This window comes from Lathamus discolor, chromosome 5 (assembly GCF_037157495.1).
Source record: "Lathamus discolor isolate bLatDis1 chromosome 5, bLatDis1.hap1, whole genome shotgun sequence".
Lineage (NCBI taxonomy): Eukaryota > Metazoa > Chordata > Aves > Psittaciformes > Psittacidae > Lathamus > Lathamus discolor.
Genome location: NC_088888.1, coordinates 112543272 through 112566507, shown reverse-complemented (window position 1 = coordinate 112566507; position 23236 = coordinate 112543272). Strand labels below are relative to the sequence as shown.

At 38.5% G+C, this 23236-nt stretch overlaps 1 protein-coding gene across 6 annotated transcripts in view; it reads right to left on the bottom strand.

The window, feature by feature from the left end:
- Positions 1 to 23236, bottom strand: part of MAP4K3 (mitogen-activated protein kinase kinase kinase kinase 3) — an 81418-nt gene that overhangs the window by 2676 nt on the left and 55506 nt on the right. For 5 of the 6 annotated variants that reach the window (XM_065682109.1, XM_065682110.1, XM_065682106.1 and 2 more), the window contains 13 exons: positions 22951 to 23060; positions 21173 to 21214; positions 18249 to 18333; positions 16327 to 16406; positions 13569 to 13629; positions 13365 to 13482; positions 11097 to 11155; positions 8696 to 8799; positions 7818 to 7989; positions 5074 to 5142; positions 4863 to 4955; positions 3870 to 3940; positions 1220 to 1275 (listed from right to left, as the gene is read on the bottom strand). In XM_065682109.1, the coding sequence (XP_065538181.1) occupies positions 1220 to 1275; positions 3870 to 3940; positions 4863 to 4955; positions 5074 to 5142; positions 7818 to 7989; positions 8696 to 8799; positions 11097 to 11155; positions 13365 to 13482; positions 13569 to 13629; positions 16327 to 16406; positions 18249 to 18333; positions 21173 to 21214; positions 22951 to 23060 (1120 nt within the window). The remainder of the gene's footprint in view (positions 1 to 1219; positions 1276 to 3869; positions 3941 to 4862; positions 4956 to 5073; positions 5143 to 7817; positions 7990 to 8695; positions 8800 to 11096; positions 11156 to 13364; positions 13483 to 13568; positions 13630 to 16326; positions 16407 to 18248; positions 18334 to 21172; positions 21215 to 22950; positions 23061 to 23236) is intronic. The other variant, XM_065682105.1, reaches the window with a different exon arrangement.

The window sequence follows — 23236 nt, the reverse complement described above, 5'->3', positions numbered from 1 at the left end:
CACTGTCTCAGACTTGGGAGACTATTACTGCAAGCCAGAAATAGATGGAACTGTATTTGGGGAAGAGGACATCATTTTTCCATGTGGTGTCACACTCCATTCTGAAGTCAGACTTGTTTTTAAATTGAGCTGTGGTGTCTCTCAACAACTAAGAGAAATGACATAATAAAGCTGAGCTGCAAGCACACCTCACTGGAGCAGAGAGAGTAAAACCCTCAGGTCAGAGATGAGTATTACTTACAACTACCCATTACCAAAAAGTTATCAGGTATTGTATGTAAGGCAGAATCCTCAACCCCCAGCCAGCAAAAATTGCTTGTAGCTAGCCCATAAAAGCCACAGCACCATTCACTGCTGTTGATGTTATGGATAATTACAGATCTGTGCATCAAGTTTGGAAAAACAGAATAAAGGGAAGGCCTTTGGCTGATATGAAGTTTTTCTGGTAGTGCCACAAGAATGTGAGTTTACTGTGTAAGACACAGGCAATTCTCAAAAGAAAAATTAAAGCCTATCTTTGCACTTCATATGAATCTATGACTGGTGAAACCATGATGTCAATATACACACCCCTGAAGACAAAACTTCTGCTGTTTTTGTGGCTGTTGTAGAAGCACACACTTTGACAGCAAGGCAGAGAAAGTTGAGGAAGCCAGCGACACTCCTAAAACAGCAGTTACTGACTAGCCAAGCTGGTGTATGATGGGTCAGACACAGTGTTAGTGTCTTGCAAAGCAGGCGCCAAAACAGCTACATTGGGAACTACCAAGAGCTCTAACAAGACCTGAGCTGTCATGCTGGAAGGACAATTGGTAGAGTTCATATTTGGGGGTGAAACTGAGGTATTTAAGTTTTTAAGTATTTTTGCATTTGCCTTAAGATGTGTATCTTGATGAGCTCCTGCAGTAGAGCATCTGAAAGTGAAGATTTCACCAAGTTAAACAAAAGAGTTCCAGCAGAAAAAGGAAGACACTCCTGGAGATTGCAACTGCAGCCAAAAAAAGGAACTTCTCAGCATGGCTGAGCACTTCTGGAAGCCCACAAACACTTTTAGAAGATGTTTTCTTTAAGGAAGAAGTAGAAAGGTAGACATGTGCACAAAGGAATGAGTAAGGTGGCTATAAAAGGAATCACAAGAAAACAAGCAAAAAGAACTTGCACAAGATAGGAGGAGCACACATTCTTCATTCTAACATGTCATGTTTGCTTCTCTTCATACCTGTCAGATCCCAGAAGCCTGAATATCCTTGTATTATCCGAAATTTCTTGTGTGATCTAGACAAAAATAAGACAAGTGTTTACATGTTAAGCGCACGAGTGTTTTTATTGTTTTTAAAGTCAACCTCAAGAACCGACTACAACTGATGTTACCAATTTACTGCCTATTTAAATCAGCTAGAGAATTTAATGCAATTATCACTTTAAAATGAATCTTAAAGTGTTCTGTAATTTCTGCCATGTTACATGAATTCCTCTTGTAGCAACTGCAAGTACAACAGCAGGGCTCAGCTCAGCATCTGAGCTCCTGGTGCAATTCTCTTTACAGCCATGACTGAAATAGGTAGCTGTAGGGTGCCATTTGTCTCACTCTACAGTAGATCTCCAAAAAGAGTCAGGTAAATCACACATAAAATGCATTTGGTTGAAATTCTGAATCATAGTAACAATGCAATATGTTCATATTCTGAAAACCTTAACAGAGAAACAATCTAATTTGTGGTACATATGCTTATTGTAAAAAGAAAATAGTATTCTGACATTTCAGACTAGTGCAGTAGAGCTGTTTACTGCAGGTGAATTTTACTTCTGATACAACTTTATGATCAAATGAATACCAAAGCACCAAAGAAAACATCATGCTAATCAATAAAGTCAACTGAAGCCCACTGCATAATCAAAAGCATATCGAGTCACGCCATGAACACGCAGCAGTGTTTACAAAAAAAGATTCTTCTTTCTTAGTAGCTAAGTCAATTCATTTCTGGTATAGACAACTTGCAAGAGAACATTAATTAATTATGTTCCCCACTTTAAGAAAATTACTTCCTCCCTGTTGTGGGTTTAAGTCTGCACAATCTTGGTCCAAATTTTGAGCATCTTATCTCAGCATTCATACATTTCCCTGTTTCATTCTTCCCACTCAATCAGATCACTGTGGAAGGTCACAGCTGTAGAAGGAAATAACTGCAAGCAGCTAGAATCATCCCAAATTAGAACAACTGATACTGGATTAGGAAATCTGAACTAATAACTTTTATCAAAGATAAGCCTGCTGCAAAGTTAGGTTGGTCAGGTTTTTGTCCTGTGTAACCACTTCCTACACAAAACATTGTTTAAAATGCCCCCAAAAGTAACAAATATGGTCAAGTTCTGAGGCTGGTAATGCAGGCTTTTCATGCTAGAGATGAAAATGAGTTGGTTGGGGCTTTTTTTCTTAATAGCTGTGGCTGGTAGGACAACCAAGAGAAATGAGGAATTTCAAAAGGCCTGAGAGCTTACCCTAGACATGTTCTACAAAGAAAGTTTTGTGTGGCTTGCTGACAACAGCTCAGTTCTGCCTTCTGTTCTTCATCTAGGTGCTGGCTTTGGCTTGACAATAACAAAGCGAGAAGACAGAGTTCCTTATGCTTTACATAAACAATATAAAGCATCCACTTGTTCTGCAGTACTCTGGGGCATGTCCTCTAACAACTGGATTGGAGCTACTGAGTGCCAATGGGTGGAGTAATCCACTGAGCTTTGCAGGGAGTCTGGAGTTGGAGGAGTGCTTAGCAGGCTCATCTCCTTCTCATAGTCTGTGCTAATAGCAGGGTGCTGCAGTTCACCATTAAGAGTTCTTGAGAGAAGGACAATCATGCATGCACAGATGCCACAAGAACCATTTGCAGGCTTGGAAATAAGAAGCAGTGTGACTCTAATCTTTGGTCCAACTTACCACAAAAAACAGCTTACTGTCACAGCACAGAGGAGGTCAACTGTGGCTTTGTGCAAATAAATGTATCACAATGTGGATTATCTAAACTTGGCACAGTATGACTGTACATGTACCTTAAAATACATTAGTCATAATAAGCTCAGTTTCTCAGCCAATGTGACACAGGTGAAAAACGGGTGAAGTTTGTGAACATTCTTTAATAACGGAATTAAGAGACTCATTACAATCCTACAAAGCATTTCTACTAACACACAAAGACACAAGGTTTGAAGCAAGGAGGAAAAAAAAAGGAATTGAGAAAGTATTTATAATGCTTTAACTATGTCTAAAAATCTCAAACTGGCTGAAAAAAGAGACTACACACATTTTACTAAAAAAAAAAAAAAAACCAAACCAAAACCAAGAAATAAAAATCAAACCAAAACAAAATAACTTTAGATCAATCTGACATTTTTCTCCTGAGAATGAAAAATACTTCTTGTGAAAGCTGGGCACCAAAATCTTTAAGGTATTTGTAAGCCAAGGGAACATGGAAGAGACTAAAATACAACAGGCAACTCATTCAACACTGACAAAATGCTAAAGCTCAGCAGTGGAGTGGGCAGTCATTAGCAGAGCCCAAATTCTGGCACCCACTTGTAAGAGGCTAAGAGACTGACATTGGTCTTCAAAGCAATTTAAGGTGAAAATGATGAATGTTACCAAGAATTAGGCTTGGATATTTTCAATGGCATCATGGCCTGGTCTCTTGTTGCTTTCTGTTTTGTATGTCATAAACCTGACAGTGGCTATCGTATAGCTTCACTAATCAGTTTGTAGCTTATGAAACATGCTTAGAATGAGACTCCAGCTTCCAGCTCTAACCTAGGAAGTTACTGTATCCTCTACCTGGCTTATATTAGAGCTAGAATTTGAAGCAAAATGTAGTACTCACCTCATTTGATCTAAAACTCCTTCCTTGCATACCATGTTTCCAGAAGGCTAACACACTGTCTTGGAGACAGACTGGTAACAAAGAACACTGGAATCAGTTTTGAGGCATAATGTCAACTCATGCTTTTAAGGCCAAAAGTATATGACTGCAGTTCTGAAATCTGTACGTGTATGTTTTAGTCTATCACATTCACCCACACAGACTGCAGAATGTCTCTCAGGAATCACTGAACCTGCCTCAAAAGTAGCTGCATTTACATATTTTTTTGTTTAAGGTGCAGGGTTAAAAAATATTCCCACCCAACCAGAAAAATTTCTACAACTGTCCTTCTGTCTAGGCCTAAACATGGCCCTTCCTTTCAGCAGGAAACCCCTCTCCATTCTAATATATAAATTATATATTGAAAATGTATAATTCATATAGAAAATATATCTTGAATTTTAGCAAGAACGTTACAGGGACACTGCAGTGACATTTTTCATTTCCCAGCAACTACTGGCTAATACAGTCCTTCAGCAACAGCAAGCTTTACAGAGCCTTTTACTTCCCAGCCCTTCCCCTTGTCACAAACACAGTGACAGACACCTGCATTTGCACCCTGTGAAAGGAAATGGGCCTAGGGCTTTCCTCAAGGACAGGGTAAGTGTGTGGTTTCCCAGGAAGAATCTGTAAACTGCCCACAGTACTCAAGGTGGGGCGGCACCAGTGCAGCATAGAGTGGAACAGTCAACTCCTGTGACTACGCTGTGCTTGATGCACCCCAGGACGTGGCTGGCTCTTTTACCTGTCAGAGCACAGTGTTTACTCACGCACACCTTGCCATCAACCCAAACCCCCAGATCTCTCTCTGCAGGCCTGCTCTCCAACCTCACACCCCTCAGTTTACACAATCAGGACTACCTTGTCCCAGATACAGAATCTGGCACTTGTTAAATTTCATATGGCTTTCTAGTCTACCCAGATATTCAGTATTAATAACAAAATTGAACTTACCTATTGATTCAATCTGAAAGTCAAATGTGAGCTCAGACGACAGTTTGCGGCTGGATTTTAACCTGCCTTGCAGATTCACTATTTTTATGCAGCCTAGACAATAAATAGGATATGTCAATCAAGAATCAATCTTCAATATATGACCTAATTTGAAGACAGACAGTATGCATGTACATGCATATGTATGTATTTAGTTGATACCAGAACTTACAATCCAAACACACCAAAATGGTATCTCTCTCCAGCTGTGTTACATGTACAACACTTGTCTCTGTAGTGTCTATAAAAAAATGACAGTGTTAGTTCATAACATAAATTAGCATGAAATCTGAAATGGAAGTTCTAGAGGCTGAGAAAATTTAATGGGTTAGTGTGTTTTCATCTACTTAAAATAATCATCTTATATTTATCTTCTCTTAGAGAGGCATGTCCACATATCCAACATGTTGACTGTGACAGGAAAACTGAAGCTGTAATATTAAAGTATGAACTTAATCCAGCCTTTAGTGTGCCAAGTCACAAAAACAAACTCAGGTATACACTGTTCTCCCTGTATTATCTGTTGGTATAATTTAATATTGCTGTGGCAAAAAAGGCAGATATATGAGACTGTCCATACTAAATCTGAATGCTGTTTCATTCCATTTTTCTTCTGCTGCTAGGGACTTAATATTAGTACTTAATTCTTGCTGCTATTTTCAGGTTTTCCATCCCTAATCTTCCAAAAATAGGGGATTATTATTTCCTTCTCCAAACTCTTAAAAGAAGGGTCACACTCCTCTCTTCTGCATTACAGCTGCAGCAGTCTCCATCACAGTAAACAAGGGGATCTGACCCATCAGGAATTAGTGGACACATCAGCTCAAGAGAAGTATAGTTTTGGTCCATTTGTTTGTTGACACTGACATTACATAAAAAACAGCTCTTACTAATTCAGCATTACTGCCAGCAATTCTGTAGGTGTTCTTTTATACAGAAAAGAGAAACTAATTAAATCGGTTAGAGGTGAGAAATTAGAGCATGTTACCTAAAATACAAAAGCAGCTTTCAGTTAAAGAAAAAAATCCATGGTCCTGTTGAGAAGCAAAAAGCTTCAAGGATGACAGCAGAAACATGCTCCTTGAGATGGTCACTCCATCTCTTTTTTGCTGTTTGTCTTGGAAGGCATATATTTGTGATTTTGACCAATTTCTAATGCACGGTCTTAACCAAAGGTGGATATAGCCATGATGAAAGCATGCAACGGAAGGACTGGAGGACACACATCTGTGCAACCACATTATGTGATGTGGAAACATGCACTGTACTTGCTGAAGCTACCAGAAGGATGGCACAGGAGAAACCCCCTGCAGGAGAGTCTTTGCCAGCTTACTTTTTTTTTTTTAACATCTTTAGAAGACATTTACAGAAAAATATCAAACGCCAAACAATGACCACTACTGTGGAAACTGTGTGATGGGCGCTGTTTGTGACCATATGCTACACCCTTCCCTCATTTAAAAAACGCTGAAAAATCCCTTTCATTGCATTATCCCTCTCCTTCCAGCAGGGGACAGGAATAAGCCCATACAACATGAGCGTTTAAATTGGAGTCAAATAGTAGAAAATAACACAGAAACAACACAAGAACACACAAATGACCCAAGGAAGCCAAGGAAGTGTATCCTTTGGGAAGACACAATGCAATGTTAAATTTTCTACATTAAAAAGAAAAAAAAAGGAACCATGAAGGGATTACTATTCATAGAATCATAGAATTGGATGGTTTGGAAAGGACTTTAAGATCATCTAGTTCCAAACCCCCTGCAATGGACAGGGATACCTCCACAATGCAGGCAATACTGAGAGAAGAATGACAATGGGACATCATGGGTCAAAATTTCTCTTCAGTTTTCTACTTTTATGAATTCTAACCAAGTCACACAGTTATATGAACAGATGTGTAAGTTTGAAAATAAAACGCACTAACTTTGAAGTAGTTAATTGTACTCCGAAGTGCATTAATCAGCCATCCACTGATCACTCTGGTTTCTGTAACTGTGCTTTAAAGTGTGTCAAAATCTGACACACTTTCCAGCAGTGAGAAAGATAGCGGGTATCTTTGTAGTGGAAACTGTTCTTCTTAGTGAACTGCATGGTACACAATCAGCCAGATACATATATGCCAGCGCAGGACTACGTATAAATTCATCATGGATCAACAAGGGCTCTATGCCTGGTAATAACAAAGCTATTTACTGCTTCTAAACGTGGAAGCTGTGACTGGGGTCAGCTCACTACTACTTCTAGGTTTAGGGGGAGACCCTGCAACTCTTAAAAATTAATTCTTAGAACACTTCTTTCTTAAGACCATTTATACTGTTGCTCACATGGTGGCCTCCTCACTCATGGTGCTCAGACCAGTGACAGATAACCTAGTTTCCTGCTACCAGCGGTCCTAATCTCTTCTCTTTCGACAAACACAAGGAGAATAAAAATATGCTCTCTCTCAGCAAGAAGCTGATAACCCCATTTCTAATCACACTGGCTTATTGCAGGAGAGGCAAACTACACCTACACAGATGTGGAAAGAAATTGTTCCGAGTGCAATTCTATTAAAATCTATTAAATAAACTGATGTCATTCTGCCAGGATAGAAAACAGAACAGCACAGTGGGCAATAGTCAAGTACACTCTGATTTATGGGAATGCAAAAGCAAAACAAAACAAAAAACCACAGCTCCATACTCTGCTATACTCAAAAATCTCAAGAAATCAAATCAGTTCAAAAACTAGAAACACCAAAAAAAGCGCATGTGCAAGCAAGTACAAACAGGTTTAAAGAGAACTTACAATGATCACTTAGCCTTAATGATTTAATCATTAGTTTTCTCAGAGGAAACTACCTTTTTAGTGCTTCAGCTGTAACAGAAGAGCAACAAACATTTATGAATGTAATTGTAACAGTTTACAAACCTGTTTCTGTAAACCATGAAGAGGTAGAATTTGGGTTGACAGTCTCAAACTTCACCACCTGGTTGAAGTCTCTTCCTCTACTGACACCAACACAAACTAAAGGGAATTCCTGCTCAGGGACTACCAGCATTTCAAACAATCTCAGTGGACAAGGTACAGGAAAATCTATGTGCTAGATTAAGAAACAAAAATAGGCATTAGAAACAAAATAAGTTTAGTCTGAGTCACTATTAGGTATTTAAAACTGTATGGTAAATTTTATGCCATACATTTTAGAACATTAAGTTTACGTCTTCAGATAACAGTAACTGATAGAGACAAAAAGCTTAAGTTAACAAGGTTAGAGTCTTCAGGCCAATTCAGTTAAAATGAAATAGGACGTTTGTCCTGTGCAGCTGCACACAGATGACAAGAGTGCTATACCCATCATTGCTCTCCCTGGCTATGCAGTCTCTAACTTGGCTGCCAGGCTGATCAAGTCATAGTGGCTGCCTCCCTACGTGAGTTCTGGGCACCTCCAGTGTCACAAAGCATAAAATAAGCAGCCACCTTCTCTCTGGTATGGGAACAAGCCATGTTATCACTCCACTTGGCCATGTCTCAGCCTATCAGCCAGTTTTTTACTGTGCAACTAAAACACAATGTTCATGAAGGGAAGGGTTTTCTTCTTTAACTGAAGTGCACCACAAAACCAAGAAAACTCCTATAAATATTCTGAGTCAGTTAATACATATACCATATTTAAATAGTTATTTTCAAAGAAATTTAAAAGAAACCAAGAGAGAAGTGTATTAACTCAAGAAATGGCTAATACTTAACAAGTAATTCAAGATAAATAGAACTGAACATGAGAATATTTCACCTTATTATAGTATTACCTTGATTAACATAAATTTTTGCATTGGTTCAACCCATTCTAACAAAACAATGCTAGACTGTAGTGCTCCACAAAGGTACTTGTGGCCCGTGTAGGGATTCCTCACTGCCAAAACAGGAGAGGTAGAGTACATTAGTGTACAATACAAGCAAACAAAATAATAAACAATTTCCAACCAAATTACAGTCCATAAATTTATTTTTAAGTCACCACCACCACCAGTCTAATCTTTTATATAAGGAAGCTTCTGAAAAAAAGTCAACATCCACACTGAAAATAGTGACAGCAAGCATGCTGGAGCATGGTCTGCCCTTCCACCAGTCATGAGCAGCTAATAGCCTGCCATAGCTAATAGCCACGTTGGTTTGCCTAAGCTATCTCCAGATCATCATGAGAAGCTGTAAAAGAACAGCTGTTTTGGTAATTATCCAGCAGGCACTGAACTATCACTATCACTTGAGAACTGCTCAGCTGCCTTTCAAGCACTGTCACAGTGAGTATGAAATCCAGGAGCTCTGTATTTCTCATAGATCAGCAAGAAATCTGGGGTTTTTTTTTAAGTGACATCATCTATTTCCACTCAACTCCTGCTCTTCTACTGTTTGTAAGAGCTCAATTAAAAATGGGAAGAGAACAATAAAGTTGCAAAATTGGGCACTGTGAAATCCGAAGTTTCACAACTTTAATTCTACAGTATTGACAAAATTTCACCAGCTTATCAAGACAAACAGGTGTTACTTCAACACTTTGTACAACTACATCTAAAGACCAGATTTTAAAGGACATCAGGAAATGAACAACACGGTTCACATAATAAGCTTCTACAATCCAGTACTATCTACGTAAGTAAAATATGCTTATGCTACCCTACTGCCAAGAAAATCCACTAGCAATCCCTTGGCACCTTACACATCAAAGTTTAATTTCATTAATCCAAGTCCTCACTCAACATCTGTCAGACCAACTGCAAACGGCAGCAAATAATGCCTGGTGTGACCCTTGGTATGGCTGAACTCAGCAGCAGAAAACACAAAACATGCAATTACCAACACCTGTAAGGTGGAAAAACGAGACCAGAAGTTCTTGTTTGTTTCTGCCTCCTGTGGCACTGCTGCTTCCCCCAGGGCAAAGGGGTACTTATGCTGCCAGCAGGAATGCTGCAGCTCTGGCTGCAGCTCAGGCTGCGGGTAATAAGTACAGAAGGAGAGGGGAATCTGTTATTTCTCCCCTTGGACCTGCCATCTGCAGACATCCCTGTTGCCATCACAAGTTACTATTTACTCCTATCATAGGAGGAGGATTCCAGGCTTATTAGGCTGAGCTATCTCTGCATGCCAAGACAGCAGTCCCCCTCTTACGATGCAAAGTCCCATGACACTCTTATTCAGTTCTGTGCCTGTTAGTACAGAAACCATAAGACTGCAGAGGAGCACACCACCAGGTTTCTCATTTCATAAACAGAGACCTAAAACCATATAGACTTCCAAATTAGTTTTCATGTCAGAAAGCAGCATTCCTACCTACTCTGATCCTGCTCCACCCCTTCAGGTGTTCCCTTCAGCATCCACTACAGCTTGATTAGATGCCTCAATTAGGGCAAGGCCTGAACATACACAGTACATATTGTTAATACCCTATCACACCCTAGAGCATCTGCATACCAGAAAAAGTCAAGTTTTAACAGGTGAGCTGGACAAAGAAGCGATAACATCATATGTTTTAGCAATACTGGGGAGATTTTTGTCAGGATAGATGACAGATGCTCACCACTGAGCCTCTGACTCTCCTGTGTAATACAATCCTCACAGCAAACATTTGATTACGGAGCACCAGGTGAAACATTCCCGGGGACAAGAGCTTGACCCCAGGAGTTACCTTTCCTGGTTCTTTTTAATATTACTTTATTTTAATCTATCTGCTCCCACCACCCTTTTTACAGCATGCCTTAACACAGTGCTTTGAACACACTTTAAAGGCTTCAGAGACAACACAGTCCTCAAAGAACTGAAAATACTCCTTGCTTTTTATCATCCAATATTGACAGCTGGAACTTGTGCTAGATGTCAGGCTACCTAAGCCTAGGCTACTTAAGCCTGATGGCAACTTCTTTAAGTCACTCCAGCCATGGAGATTAGGTTATTCCCAAGAGCTGGTTTAAACTTGACATGCATTCTCCTTCTCTGCAGTTTGTAAGAATTGTCCTCCAGTATAAAAAGCAAATTGGGAAAGCTTTCCATTGCTTAAACTCAAGGACTAACCTGAACGAGTTCACTGCCTGCAAATGCATCTTTTCATAATAATGACAGAAGTATCTTCTCCTATCACTTCCTAAACCTGACCCAGTAACTTACTGCCATCATTTCTACTGCTTCTTGGCATTTATTCTGCAGATCTTTACTTACCGACACAACATTTCTGACACCATTTAGTATCAGGAATTTTTGTAGACACTGCAAACTTCCTACAAGATACAAAGAGAGAATTATTGGTCAACTTAAAACAATTGAATGAACTTGCTTTTTAGCAAGCTGTTGGTGAGTAAAGTTTATTTGCTCCCCAGAAAAACTATGTATGTGCGTATTTCTTCTCAAAATGACATGCCTAGAACATACATGGTGATCCCTCTGTTAGCACCAAGATGCTGCTCAGTTATGCAACATTATAAATGCAGTGAAAAGTCAGGAACGGAGAGTAATAGATACCTCAGTGCCTTCAAATGTCATTTACCACTATCTCTTGCTATTTAATTATATGTATTTATACACATGCCTGGGATATCCACAGGTACTCAACACAATCATTCTTCTTTGTAATGCTGTAACTTACTACATCTTGTGCTGGATACTACACTGACAACACAAAGGCCTCTCCTGTCCCAAGGACATTATTATAATTCAAAGACAAGACAAGTGGACCCAAAGGGTATGTAAAATGATGCTGTACTAGATAGCTTGCTTGGACTGACAGGTAAATATTGCAGTCAAAACTATTTCAGCACCTTTCAAATGTCCAGAAGTAACCGATAATGCAGCAGGACTGAGCAGCATGAAAGCTGAGTACTGGCCACAGATTTTGCTCAGAAGAAGCCATGGAAGGTTTGAAAGAAACTGTTCAAGGACACTCAAGGGAAAGAAGCTGGAATGTAGACTTACCAGAGACATTTTCTGCTGCTGAATGATTGCCTACCAAGTATCATAAATTCAGCTTAGACCATGTTGCAGATGAATATACAAACCTCACAAATGACTTCGAATTCTATTTTGTTTTGCATTTTCTCTACAGAAAACTTTGTTTTCAATATTTCTACATTGATAAAATAATGCGCTTCTCCATGCTTCAAATGCACTTCTGTCAGGCTAAATCTTACCACCCTGATGCCTTACAGCAAGGGATAAAACAGAAAAATGGATTATCTAAATGAATCTCTCCTGTGTTTGAAGGACTGCCTTGGCACTCACACATTCAGGTTGTGCTGCATTTTTCTACGGAAGTGACATGACTGGACAAGAAATTTTCTGAGCCCTCTGCAGCTTAGGTGACGTGTCATTCCAGGCTGAATATAGTCTGAAGGTCTCCCTCACACAATCCTTAATGATAATTACAGTTATTAGTCCACTGCTGATGCAGTCCTCACACCAAAGTTAGTTTGGAATAGAGAGGAGCAGAACAATGGCACAGACACACAGAAGACAACAATTTAAAGCACAAATTACCTCTTAGTTAATTAGCATTTAGCCTCTAGGAATAACACAATTTTCAGAGGAGTGCTGCACCATTATGTTGGAAGATGACTGAACAAGAAGCTTTTCCTGAACCCAAGAATTAAATGTTAATAGGCTGTTAATAGAACCAAAGATGGCAGAAAAATTAGGTCTTCTACAATACAATTTCCTAACAGAAAGCCTATTATACAAGAAGAACCAATGATTCCATATATATTTTAAGAATCAAAGGCATCTCTACAAACTAGATTAGTGTTACTATCTATTCCTCTTGGACTTGAATAGGCTCTTTAACACTTGGTTTGGCAGCCAGTGTTGTGTCTGTAAGATTTTGTATGCCCTTGTTAGTAAATATGGCAGGAGGGACTGCATGCACTATGTGCTGTAGGCATCTGGGACTAAAAGTATCTTCTACACTGGCCTGTGAAAAATGACTAGGCAATGAAGAATGTCAAATCTGCATTCCAGTTCTATTCTTTCCAGCCTACAAAATAACCCATGAGATTATTCCCCCTGCAGTAAGTGATTATCCATCCTTAATTTTTACTTTTGCTTTAAGTAGAATGGGGCCCAGAGTAACTGATGTAAGGTCACCATTTCTACTTGCCTGAAATATAAGAGGTACAATACTGACCCTAGATCTTGTTTAGCATCAAGAACAACCAGGTTTTACCATACTAGACTATACCTGAAAAGAGCTATGCCCTCAAACAAGAGGCTTCATGACAAAAAGCTAAGATGTACCAAAACACATTTATCTAACAGGAGTATATTCGTATCCTGATTCATGTTAAGTTTAGAGGTCTACCCACTGATTAATGCCCGTAGGAGTTATCCATGACAAACTGTGAATACAGCTCCATGTTATTTGGTATTCCTGGAGTTTCACAAGCATATTCTGAACTCCCAAATTAAGATATTCTGATATATCTGACAACATGTATTTACCTTGGAAGTATTCTGTCAGGAAGTTTATGTGCTGGGATAGCAACAGGTAACTTCTGCATTTGCCTTGCATAATCAAAGAGTCCTGGTAGATTATGGGAATAGAGCTGAGAAGCTTTACCTGTTAATTAGAAAACAAAACCACACTTCAAATACAAAACCAAATGTTTACCACCACTAACAGCTGGAGATAGCACAGTAACTTACCAGATATTGATAACAAGCAATTGTTCATGACATACAACCATGTACACCTTCGAGGAAATAGCTGATAAAGGAAAGGAAAAAGGAAGAAAGAAAAGCTTTCAATCTGATATATACCAAATGTGGACACATTAAGTTGATCGATTAATATCTGCATAGATGACAGGACAAAACTAATATTGACTTGCTTTTTGTAGCAGAAATTAGCTTAAGCCAAGTAACATTTACCTGGATTCCAGAGTTAATTCAGAGTAAATCTTAGGCACACACACTATATTTAACATATACATTAACATTTAGACAATTAGCACATTTTATATTCATGTCTTCAAGAATACTATAATTAGCCCATGAGACATCATTATAAAAATCAATCCCTTTAAAAATTTCAAAACTACCAAACTTTCTCCTTCAAAGGAGAAGACCTTAACAATAGTAAACTCCAGTCAACAAAGCATAGCCCTTCTAAAGCCTGCGATAGTCCAAATCTCTTGAAACAAGTAAAACTGGCACTTGGAGGGACTCTCCATCCACATATAATAACATACTTCATTTAAGCGATCAAGGAGTGTAAAAATGGTCAAGGTTGAATTGTTGTCATGCTCCACGATTACTAGAAAGACAGGGTTGAACCGACAAGGTATTTTTAAAACAAAAAAGAAATGTTAAAAAAAAAAAAAAATAAAAATAGTACTTTCTTTCCCCCATCTCACATAACTTCTGGAATTTGTTGCCTTAAGAGGCGATGGAGATGGGAAGTATCACCAGTGTAAACAAGGGATTAGACATACTTATGTCCAACAGGTCCATAAATGGACATAAGAAACAAATAGCCAGAATCCTCCAGCATCCCCAATTCCATGACAGTAGTTGAGTCTGAGAAGGACAGTGGTCATTGTCGTGGTCGCTTCGTACTCCCATTTTAGGAAATAGACTATTGGGCCAGACAGACCACTCATCTCCTTTGCTCTTAGAAAAGCAAGCAGAATCTCCTACCAAACAAACAAACAAAAACCCCACCCAAAACAAACCACTCACTGCTGGTTTATTAGAAAGATCTGAGGAGATCTTGTAAATTAACTGAGATTTTTCTTTCAAAGAGCAGGAGATCCATCTTGAAGCTGTGCTAACTCACGGAAACATCAGTTATTTCTGCTTTGTCCATTAGTGAAGTGGAATGTAGTGAAATATAACCAAGGATACTACTTCTGCTTTTACACTGAATTATATCAGACCTAGAGAGCAAACAGTGAAGTGAAACACAGAATTTGAAAATGCTATTAAAGCCCTATTGCCTGTTATCATAAATAAAGATGCAACAAATGGTTAGCACAGACAGTGCATTTGCATTCCTGAAGTCTTCTCTTAATCTAAACACACTAAGAAAAACCTACAGTAATAATCTACCATCCTGGCTGTATCCAAATTTAATGTGCAAGTTTGATTGACCTTCTCAAGCTGCATAACCATATTGTGACTTAGCAGGTTTGGATCTGAAAATTAGAGAATAGCAGCAATACTTCAGATTTGCAGGCTGATTGACCTGTCACCCATTCCTCCTGTTCCACATATGACTGTTTGTACAAGCACTTCTTCTCATCATTCAGTGCTCTAGTGATCATTAAAACATGTCTCTAAAAGCTCACTAGGCAACGCACTACAGAACATGGTGCTTGGAGAAAACAAGGACAGATATGAGAGCATGAGTTTTGTTACACTTATTCTCCTTGCCAATTAAAAACAACCCCACCCCCCAAAAAGCCAAACCCAAACAAAATCCCCCAAAAAACAAAGAAAAAAAAAACCCAGAACAACCAAAACTTTCCTTCATCTACCTGACCTACAGGAATTATTGTATTAGTGATATTTCTCAGGGTAGATTTTACAACCATAGTGAAGCAGCAGAGAGGTACCTGAACTAAGTTTAAACTAGGTAACTCAAGCACCAGTATGATTATGGGTTACATGGAGCTCAGTGCAAGCTAGCTAGGCCCTCTTCTCAACACAACAGACACCTACAACGTCTGGACCCTGGAAGATGAACAAACACCAGTGCCTCCAGCTTACAGTGTGAAGGCTGTCCTTGCAAATTCCTCCATCTTGATGGCAGATGCATAGCTCCCTAAGTTAGGGAGAAGGCAGGAAAGAAAACAAGTCTCAGAGATTAACAGAAGAGCTGGAGAAGACACCATACAGAAAAGCCTGCAATTGGCATTTCCCCCTCCCCAGTATCCCCTCAAAAACACCTCCTATTTATAAGATTCTGCAAAGACGGGATTTTAACTGGGATTCAAGTAAGCTGAGTCTCGCCAGCAAAGCTGCTTTTAAGACAAAAAGAATGGAATCTAGTGTATAAAGGATCTCCTCGTTTCCCTGGACCTGACACACAATGTTTGCTCCGAATATTCTTTCTTGCATCAAAGCTTTAAAAAAAAAAAAAAATTAGAAAAGTTCATTGAAAATATACCAGGAAAATTCCATACTATTTAACAGATTATTTAGCTGCAGAACAACGCACTCTGATGAAGGTCAACGCATGATATATGCAGAGCTCCTACTTAAACACAGTTCAGCCTACACAAAACTTAAAGGAGACTTAAAGGTATCCTCAGTAGTAAGCATTTAAGATAAATCTCAGTGTGGCTAGTGCCTATGTCACTGTGGTAAAGACAATTTTTATAAGGATTATACAACATAAATTTGAGCGGCTAAAAAAAAGTAAGATGCATTTTTCCCCAAAAACATTAAACCAGAAATACACCTGCTCCATTGATGTTTCATGAAGTTCATTGAGGTTCAGTGTGTAAATACCTTCTTCTGCACCAAATATCAAGTACTGATCTGCAAATATAAAATAAAAAAAAAAAATTCTAGGAATTCTGACTTAAGGAAGGTGTGTTTTACACAACTATGCATCTCTTTAGCAAGAAAAGACAATTATACACGTTGAAACAAACCGACCTATAATAGTTACGGTGTTTGAAAGCTTGGAAAATGAATATTGCTAAGGAACCTTAGCTTTGTGGATGGAGTTGTTTTAAGACATTAGGAAAGATCAGTCTTTTTATGATTGTGATTCCAATCTTTATCAGAATAAAAACCAGCAGTGATACAACATAAGCAAGAACTCATGTGAATAGTTTCCTCATATATAGATCATTCTACTTGGACATTTCCATTTATTTTGTGACATATTTATAGCCTTGTTTTGGAGTACTTCAAAAGCAGTATTAGAATATTTTCTCAGTACTTTGGGGGTGCCTCACTTCTTGAACATAATTAAAAGCCTGTATTGCATTTAGGCATGTGAACAAGACAGACATCTCATATTGAGATGTCAAATGCAAAAGATTGGACTTCCATAATTTCAGTGTCTGAAAAAATCTAAGTGTTTTCTTGCTTACTGGGTCAGCAGCATGTCTATACAACCTATAATCAACAAGTGAAATTGCAGCAACGCAAGTACAATGTTATCAATTATCCCTTTCATCAGGCTATATAATGAAATGCTAAAAAGTATGCGCAAAGAGATGTGCAGAAATCTGTAGATCAGACAGACTTAGGAAAGAAAGAAAAAAAGAGGAAAAATGAAGAGGAAGAGAGAGAGAGAGAGAAAGAGAGAGAGAGAGAAAGAGAGAGAGAGAGAAAGAGAGAGAGAGAGAGAAGAAAGAGAGAGAGAGAGAGAGAGAAGAGGAGAGAGAGAGAGAGAAGAGAAAGAGAGAGAAAGAGAGAGAAAGAGAGAGAAAGAGAGAGAAAGAGAGAGAAAGGAGAGAGAAAGAGAGAGAAAGAGAGAGAAAGAGAGAGAAAGAGAGAGAAAGAGAGAGAAAGAGAGAGAAAGAGAGAGAAAGAGAGAGAAGAAGAGAGAAGAGAGAGAAAGAGAGAGAGAGAAAGAGTGATGAGAGAAGAGAGAGAGAGAAAGAGAGAGAAAGAGAGAGAAAGAGAGAGAAAGAGAGAGAAAGAGAGAGAAAGAGAGAGAAAGAGAGAGAAGAGAGAGAAAGAGAGAGAAAGACTGAGAGAAAGAGAGAGAAAGAGAGAGAAAGAGAGAGAAAGAGAGAGAAAGAGAGAGAAAGAGAGAGAAGAGAGGAGAGAAAGAGAGAGAAGAAGAGAGAGAAAGAGAGAGAAAGAGAGAGAAAGAGAGAGAAAGAGAGAGAAAGAGAGAGAAAGAGAGAGAAAGAGAGAGAGAGAGAAAGAGAGAGAGAGAGAAAGAGAGAGAGAAAGAAAGAGAGAGAGAGAGAAGAGAGAGAGAGAGAGAAAGAGAGAGAGAGAGACAAGAGAGAGAGAGAGAGAAAGAGAGAGAGAGAAGTGAACAACGAAGAAATCAAACTCCACTACGGTCTCCAGGAGTCAGTTTTTTCAAAATGGATTAGGATTGGCATCTTTGGGATTAAAATGTTGAAAAGAGTCTTGAATCAAAAGTGTTTGGTTGCTGTTTTTTTTTTTTTTTTACCTTTGATATGTAATATATTCTCTTTAATCAAAGCTGAAATCTGTGCCCACACGTTATTAAAAAAAAAAAAAAAACACTGAACTTCAGAGCAGAGGCATAATTAAAGAACTTCTGCTTCTATGAATAAACCTACTTTACAATATGTCTATTTAAAAGAAATACTCTTGCTCATCTAAGCACTCTTTAAATCCGAGAAGAGGACAAAATGGAATATATATATATATGTAATATATTACCTCTTGTATCCGGATTTATCCATGAAGTTGCACAATGTATTTTTAATGGACAGCCATTGAAAACCTTTGAAAAGCAAGCACCCATCTGTAGAAGTAAAACAATTAAAAATATATTTATAAAAAACAGAAAAAAGTGACATTCCCAATAGGATTCATTTTACATAAAGTAGTAACAAAAAGTTAAAATAGTTTCATTTGACATGTGGAAAATAACCTCACATAAATTGACTAAGTGATTTTAAATGATTTTTTTTTTTCCAAGTGATTTTTTTCCCTTTGTGCATAAGACCTTTCTGAACAAACATATCAGAATTAGCATTTCTGAATTAGCTCTTAAAAGTTTTCAACTGTATGCACTTAAGTATGCACTTAATTTAAGTTGGCAAACCTGAAAAAGGTTCCCGAATTTTGTGACTTTAGAAAGTCTCAGAGAAACTTTATTCTTGCCATATTTCACACATTCAAAATAAAACTCTAGGTCATACAACAATCGAAATCTTTGTCTTAGAGTCTCTGTTTCTTGTCTCAAGTTAACTTATTTTCAATACTGACTGCTTTCCAAAGGGAAAGCTCTGGTACATGATCTCACTCTTTTTTCAGTATAACCCTAATAAACTCCATTTGCCTATTAAGTGTCTTGCACAGTGTAATATAACCAGTCTGTCCATCTTTCTCCTAGTGAAGCACAATCATTTATTTGTGGCATTTATAAGAATACTTAATAAATTTGCTTCAAGATGACAGAGAAGGAAAAGCCAGAGCTTCCCTTCTTCCCCTCAAACATCAACAATTATCCATCCTATTTTGGTAAGAAAAAGAGCTGACCCACATCACTGTTGATGAAAGAGAACAATGCAGCAGTGCACAACAATTAGTTCAGTGAGATATTACAATTTATCAAACATTGACCATATATAAGATGCAGTCATGGCTAACAGTTGCCATCCTGAATATAAGCAGGTATCACCTCTATGCAAAGCTACATACTCTGCAGCTACAGAATGGCAATGTTTTCACACTGTACTAATACTTTGATAATAAATATCAATCTGTAAACTGAATTAACCAACAGCTTTTATGTTAACATTTGGACAAATTGGGTTTTTTTAATTAACCTGTTGCTGACAAGAAAGTCTGCGCACACTTCAGTTACTTTTGAACTTAGTGTACTTTGAAGAGGAAATTAACCCTTTAAAATGAAAATCAGCAGAAACAGGACCTTTCCTCGTGCTTCAGACATGTCTCATTCTTGCTTCACTATAATAAAATCCATGATTTTGTCTATACATGCTTAAATGAGAGAAGAATCAAATTCATTAAGGTAATCAGCAAAACTGGAGAAATAGGAAGACCCCATTGCACAAACACAAGAGGGAAGACCTTCAGCACTGCCAGTACCATCACAGAAGTCTTGAGTACCAAGGCATGGAGCTGGTACACACAGCGAAAAGTCCAGTAATCCCAACTGCCTGGGAGAAAAACCCCTTCCTTACCCAAATTTTCATTATTTGGCAGCTGATGGAGACAGCAGGCAGAGTGGAAAATATAAGTGCCAAATCAATACTTAACAGGAAGGTTAGAAAGTTTGTTATACATAAGAGGTGGGGTGTGATGAGGAAAGAGGAAAAGAGGGCAGAGTTTCTAACCTGGGCACCATCAGAACCAGAGAATGGATGCACTACAAAGATGCATGTATGTACAGAGAGCGGTCCCATACCCAAAGACTCATTTGATCAGCTTCAGAAGTTTCCTATTTTAGTCAGTCTCTTTTTACAGCTTCACTGTATTAGCAACTCAAGTCATTTTCTGATGGCCTGTCCCTGAAGCTTGTGGGAAAAGTGCAACACATATGACTATTTTGAGCTATTTATCTTGTACCCTTTTTCTCATTCCAGTCACTAAATCTATCTTACCTCCCTCTCCTGATGATGATTTGGTTCTTTTCAATGCTAGGAGTGCTTCCAAATTTCTACCATCCACTAGTTTCAAGTACACACTCCTAGGCCATGCATTTAGTTTAATATCCAGTTTATTAAAACAGGATTGACCTACAAACAATGCTAAGCACACCAAGAATTCAGAGCTCTGGAACAATCCTGTGCATTTACGCAACAGCTTGCAGTTCTAAGGAACAGAAGCATGACATCTACCTTAACCTGTCCTCCTTCTCTAAAATGGCTAGGAAGGAAAAAATAGTAACACTTGGACTTACACAGCCTTGTAGCAACTTTATTGTTTACCTAAAGATGAGAAACAGATCTGGGTCAGAGGCAATGTAGCAAAGTTTTGTTGAAGATCAGATGAATTCCCTATTTGGTGCACAGCACAACTATATGAATGCATGGTCCAGCACACAGGGAAGAAAGTGGTGAGGGCACAAACAAATGGTCAAGAGGAAGTAAAGACTGGCCCTTCTGATCACAGAGCTGGCTAAAAGCACAGTGATAAGGCAAAACAGATACTACAACAAAATTCTAGTTTGCTTTATGTTATGAAGGTGCACACAGATGTCTGTAATAGTTTCCAGCCCTAAGAAATGTACGAATCCTAGCTTCAGAAGTTCTGAAGCCTAGAGCTGCACAGCATAAGCTTTGAGCTGTGTGTAGTACCCAAGAGGCGTAAGCTCCTCAGATCGGCAAGTACCATCAATACTGAAAGAACTTCCATGACATCAGTCACAAAACTCTCATTCATCACTTTTTCATGAAGAAGCTAATAAAAAAACCTTCCGAAGTTTACTTTAAGAGCACAAAGCCAAGGGTGATTTCTGAAATACCGTGCCTGTGGCTTAACATTTCCAAGAGATACTGGCTTTTATAATTAAAAGAAGCCCCTACAAGCATTCAAAAAATGCACTCTCTCAGCTTTAATAAGAAAACATGTCCTGCTTCCAACATGCATTTGTGTGACTCAGTAATACTCACATGTACTTTAGGTGTGGGAGGAAGGCCATTACTAATTGGTTTCTAGAAAATAGAAGTTAAAAAGTGTGTTTACACTCGCATGCACACATATGCATGAAAAATGCACATTTCCATACTACAGCATAACCAAAATACAAGTCTAAAGTTTTTTTAGAATGTTCTTAAAAGCATTTAATAATTAGGAGAAACTAGAAAGCCAGTTCTTATATTTACATAAAACAGATACAAAACCCTCCCTGCAGATTTTTAAGACAATAGAGTTCTGTTGTATGTTTCTACACTTTGATAACTGGAAGGCATTAGGCACTATTGAGACACTGCTGTGCCACATGTATGAGATACAAAATCCATGGCTGACCTTTGGCAACACTCCCATTTTTAAGGATGAGGCTGGGCTACAGACCTTGCTTCCAACCAAAACTTCCATATTTCTGTACGAGTTTCCTAACCACATCCTCTAGTGACCACACACCACCAACTACCAGATCATTTGCTTTCATTAAAACCTCTACTACGATTCCCTAGTGTCTCCTCACTGAATGTCTGCATAGCCTATTGTGCAACACTTTCACATTACAATGATGCCTGAAAGAATGCCATATGCAGCAATACAAAGTTTAATCAACATTGCAGCAACTGCTCAATTGTTCACTATTACAAGCAGCTATCAATTAGTACTAGATCCACTTTCCGATATCTGTATCAATTTCTTAGTAGAAATATGCTTCCAAAGAAATGTATTTTACAGGTTAAAACAGGAAATTTCCAGCACACCATTTCAAATGTGATGCTCAAATCAGTTCAGATCATGCTTTCCAAAGTACTTCCTTAAACCGAAACAAAAACACCCACAAAGTTTCTGCTCTATTTTCTCTTCACTTCTTTCAAAAGGGTGACATTTCCAACCTCATCCTTAGAAGAAACCCCCAAAGACTATAGTTCCATGTTAAGTTTAATCTGATCTAACTCCAAATGCCCCACACTCTCCTATCTCACATTCATTCCCACTTTTGCCTTTGCATCACAGTAATAGAGTGCCACTCTGGAAGCTATTCACTGCTTTGATGGAAAAGCTCACTTGGAAGTGGAGAAAGGGATGCAGAAATATTCCCTTTCCTCTGCTCACAGCTGGATCAGATTACACGTGGAGTGAAACTGCTTTCTCTCCATGAGCACAGCTTCATATGACTGTATGTAGCTCAAGATGGACACTAAACCCAAGCTGCTAAACTCTGAAACCCAGAGCTCCAGAGGCCAGCAGACAACAGCTTGCATATCTGGACCCTTAATCTACGTTTCTCCATCTTTTTTTTTCCCCTGACACCAAAACGCCTGCATGCCTACACCTGGCATAAGAGAAGGACTCCTTTGACAACCCCGATTCAGCTCCTTTTCCAGGGCCAGCCAAATCCTCCAGCAAGCCATCAGGTGGCAGCATATTCCTTAATTTACCCATTTGCTTAAACAGTCATTGCTCAGTACAACACATTACATCTCTCTCACAGGGTCTTGCTCTCATTACATCTCAAGTATGTGAATACGAGCAAGTAAATCTTACATATTCATGATGATGTTAGTTTCTAATGAAAATTAAATACTGATTCAAGCTTCATTTTAAGACTATCACAACTAGACTAGCAACTGTGCTTTAATTCAAAGTAAACAAGATGCCATCTATCCAGCATAATTTCTATACTAAAGAGTGTGCCCACTACTTTTCATTACACATGTAAAATAGTTGAGACTTTTAAATAAGACCCAGAAGCTTAAACACCTACCAGTATTTCCTTCTTTTCTCTCCTTGAAAAATTAGTGTCTCTAACTTCATTCTGTTGATGTGGTGATCCTTCTCGTTCACCATTTAGTTGTACATAACTGACTCCATTACCTAGAAAGATTCATATTTTAAAATGTGTTCTACCTTCAACTCAGAGTAGTTTAGCCTCAAAACAATTCTGAAAGACCGTAATTTCCACTTATGTCAGAACATGTTCCAGTACACTAATTTATGAAGCATATACGCCTCTACATGCACATAAAATCATCTATAAAAAACATTCCATT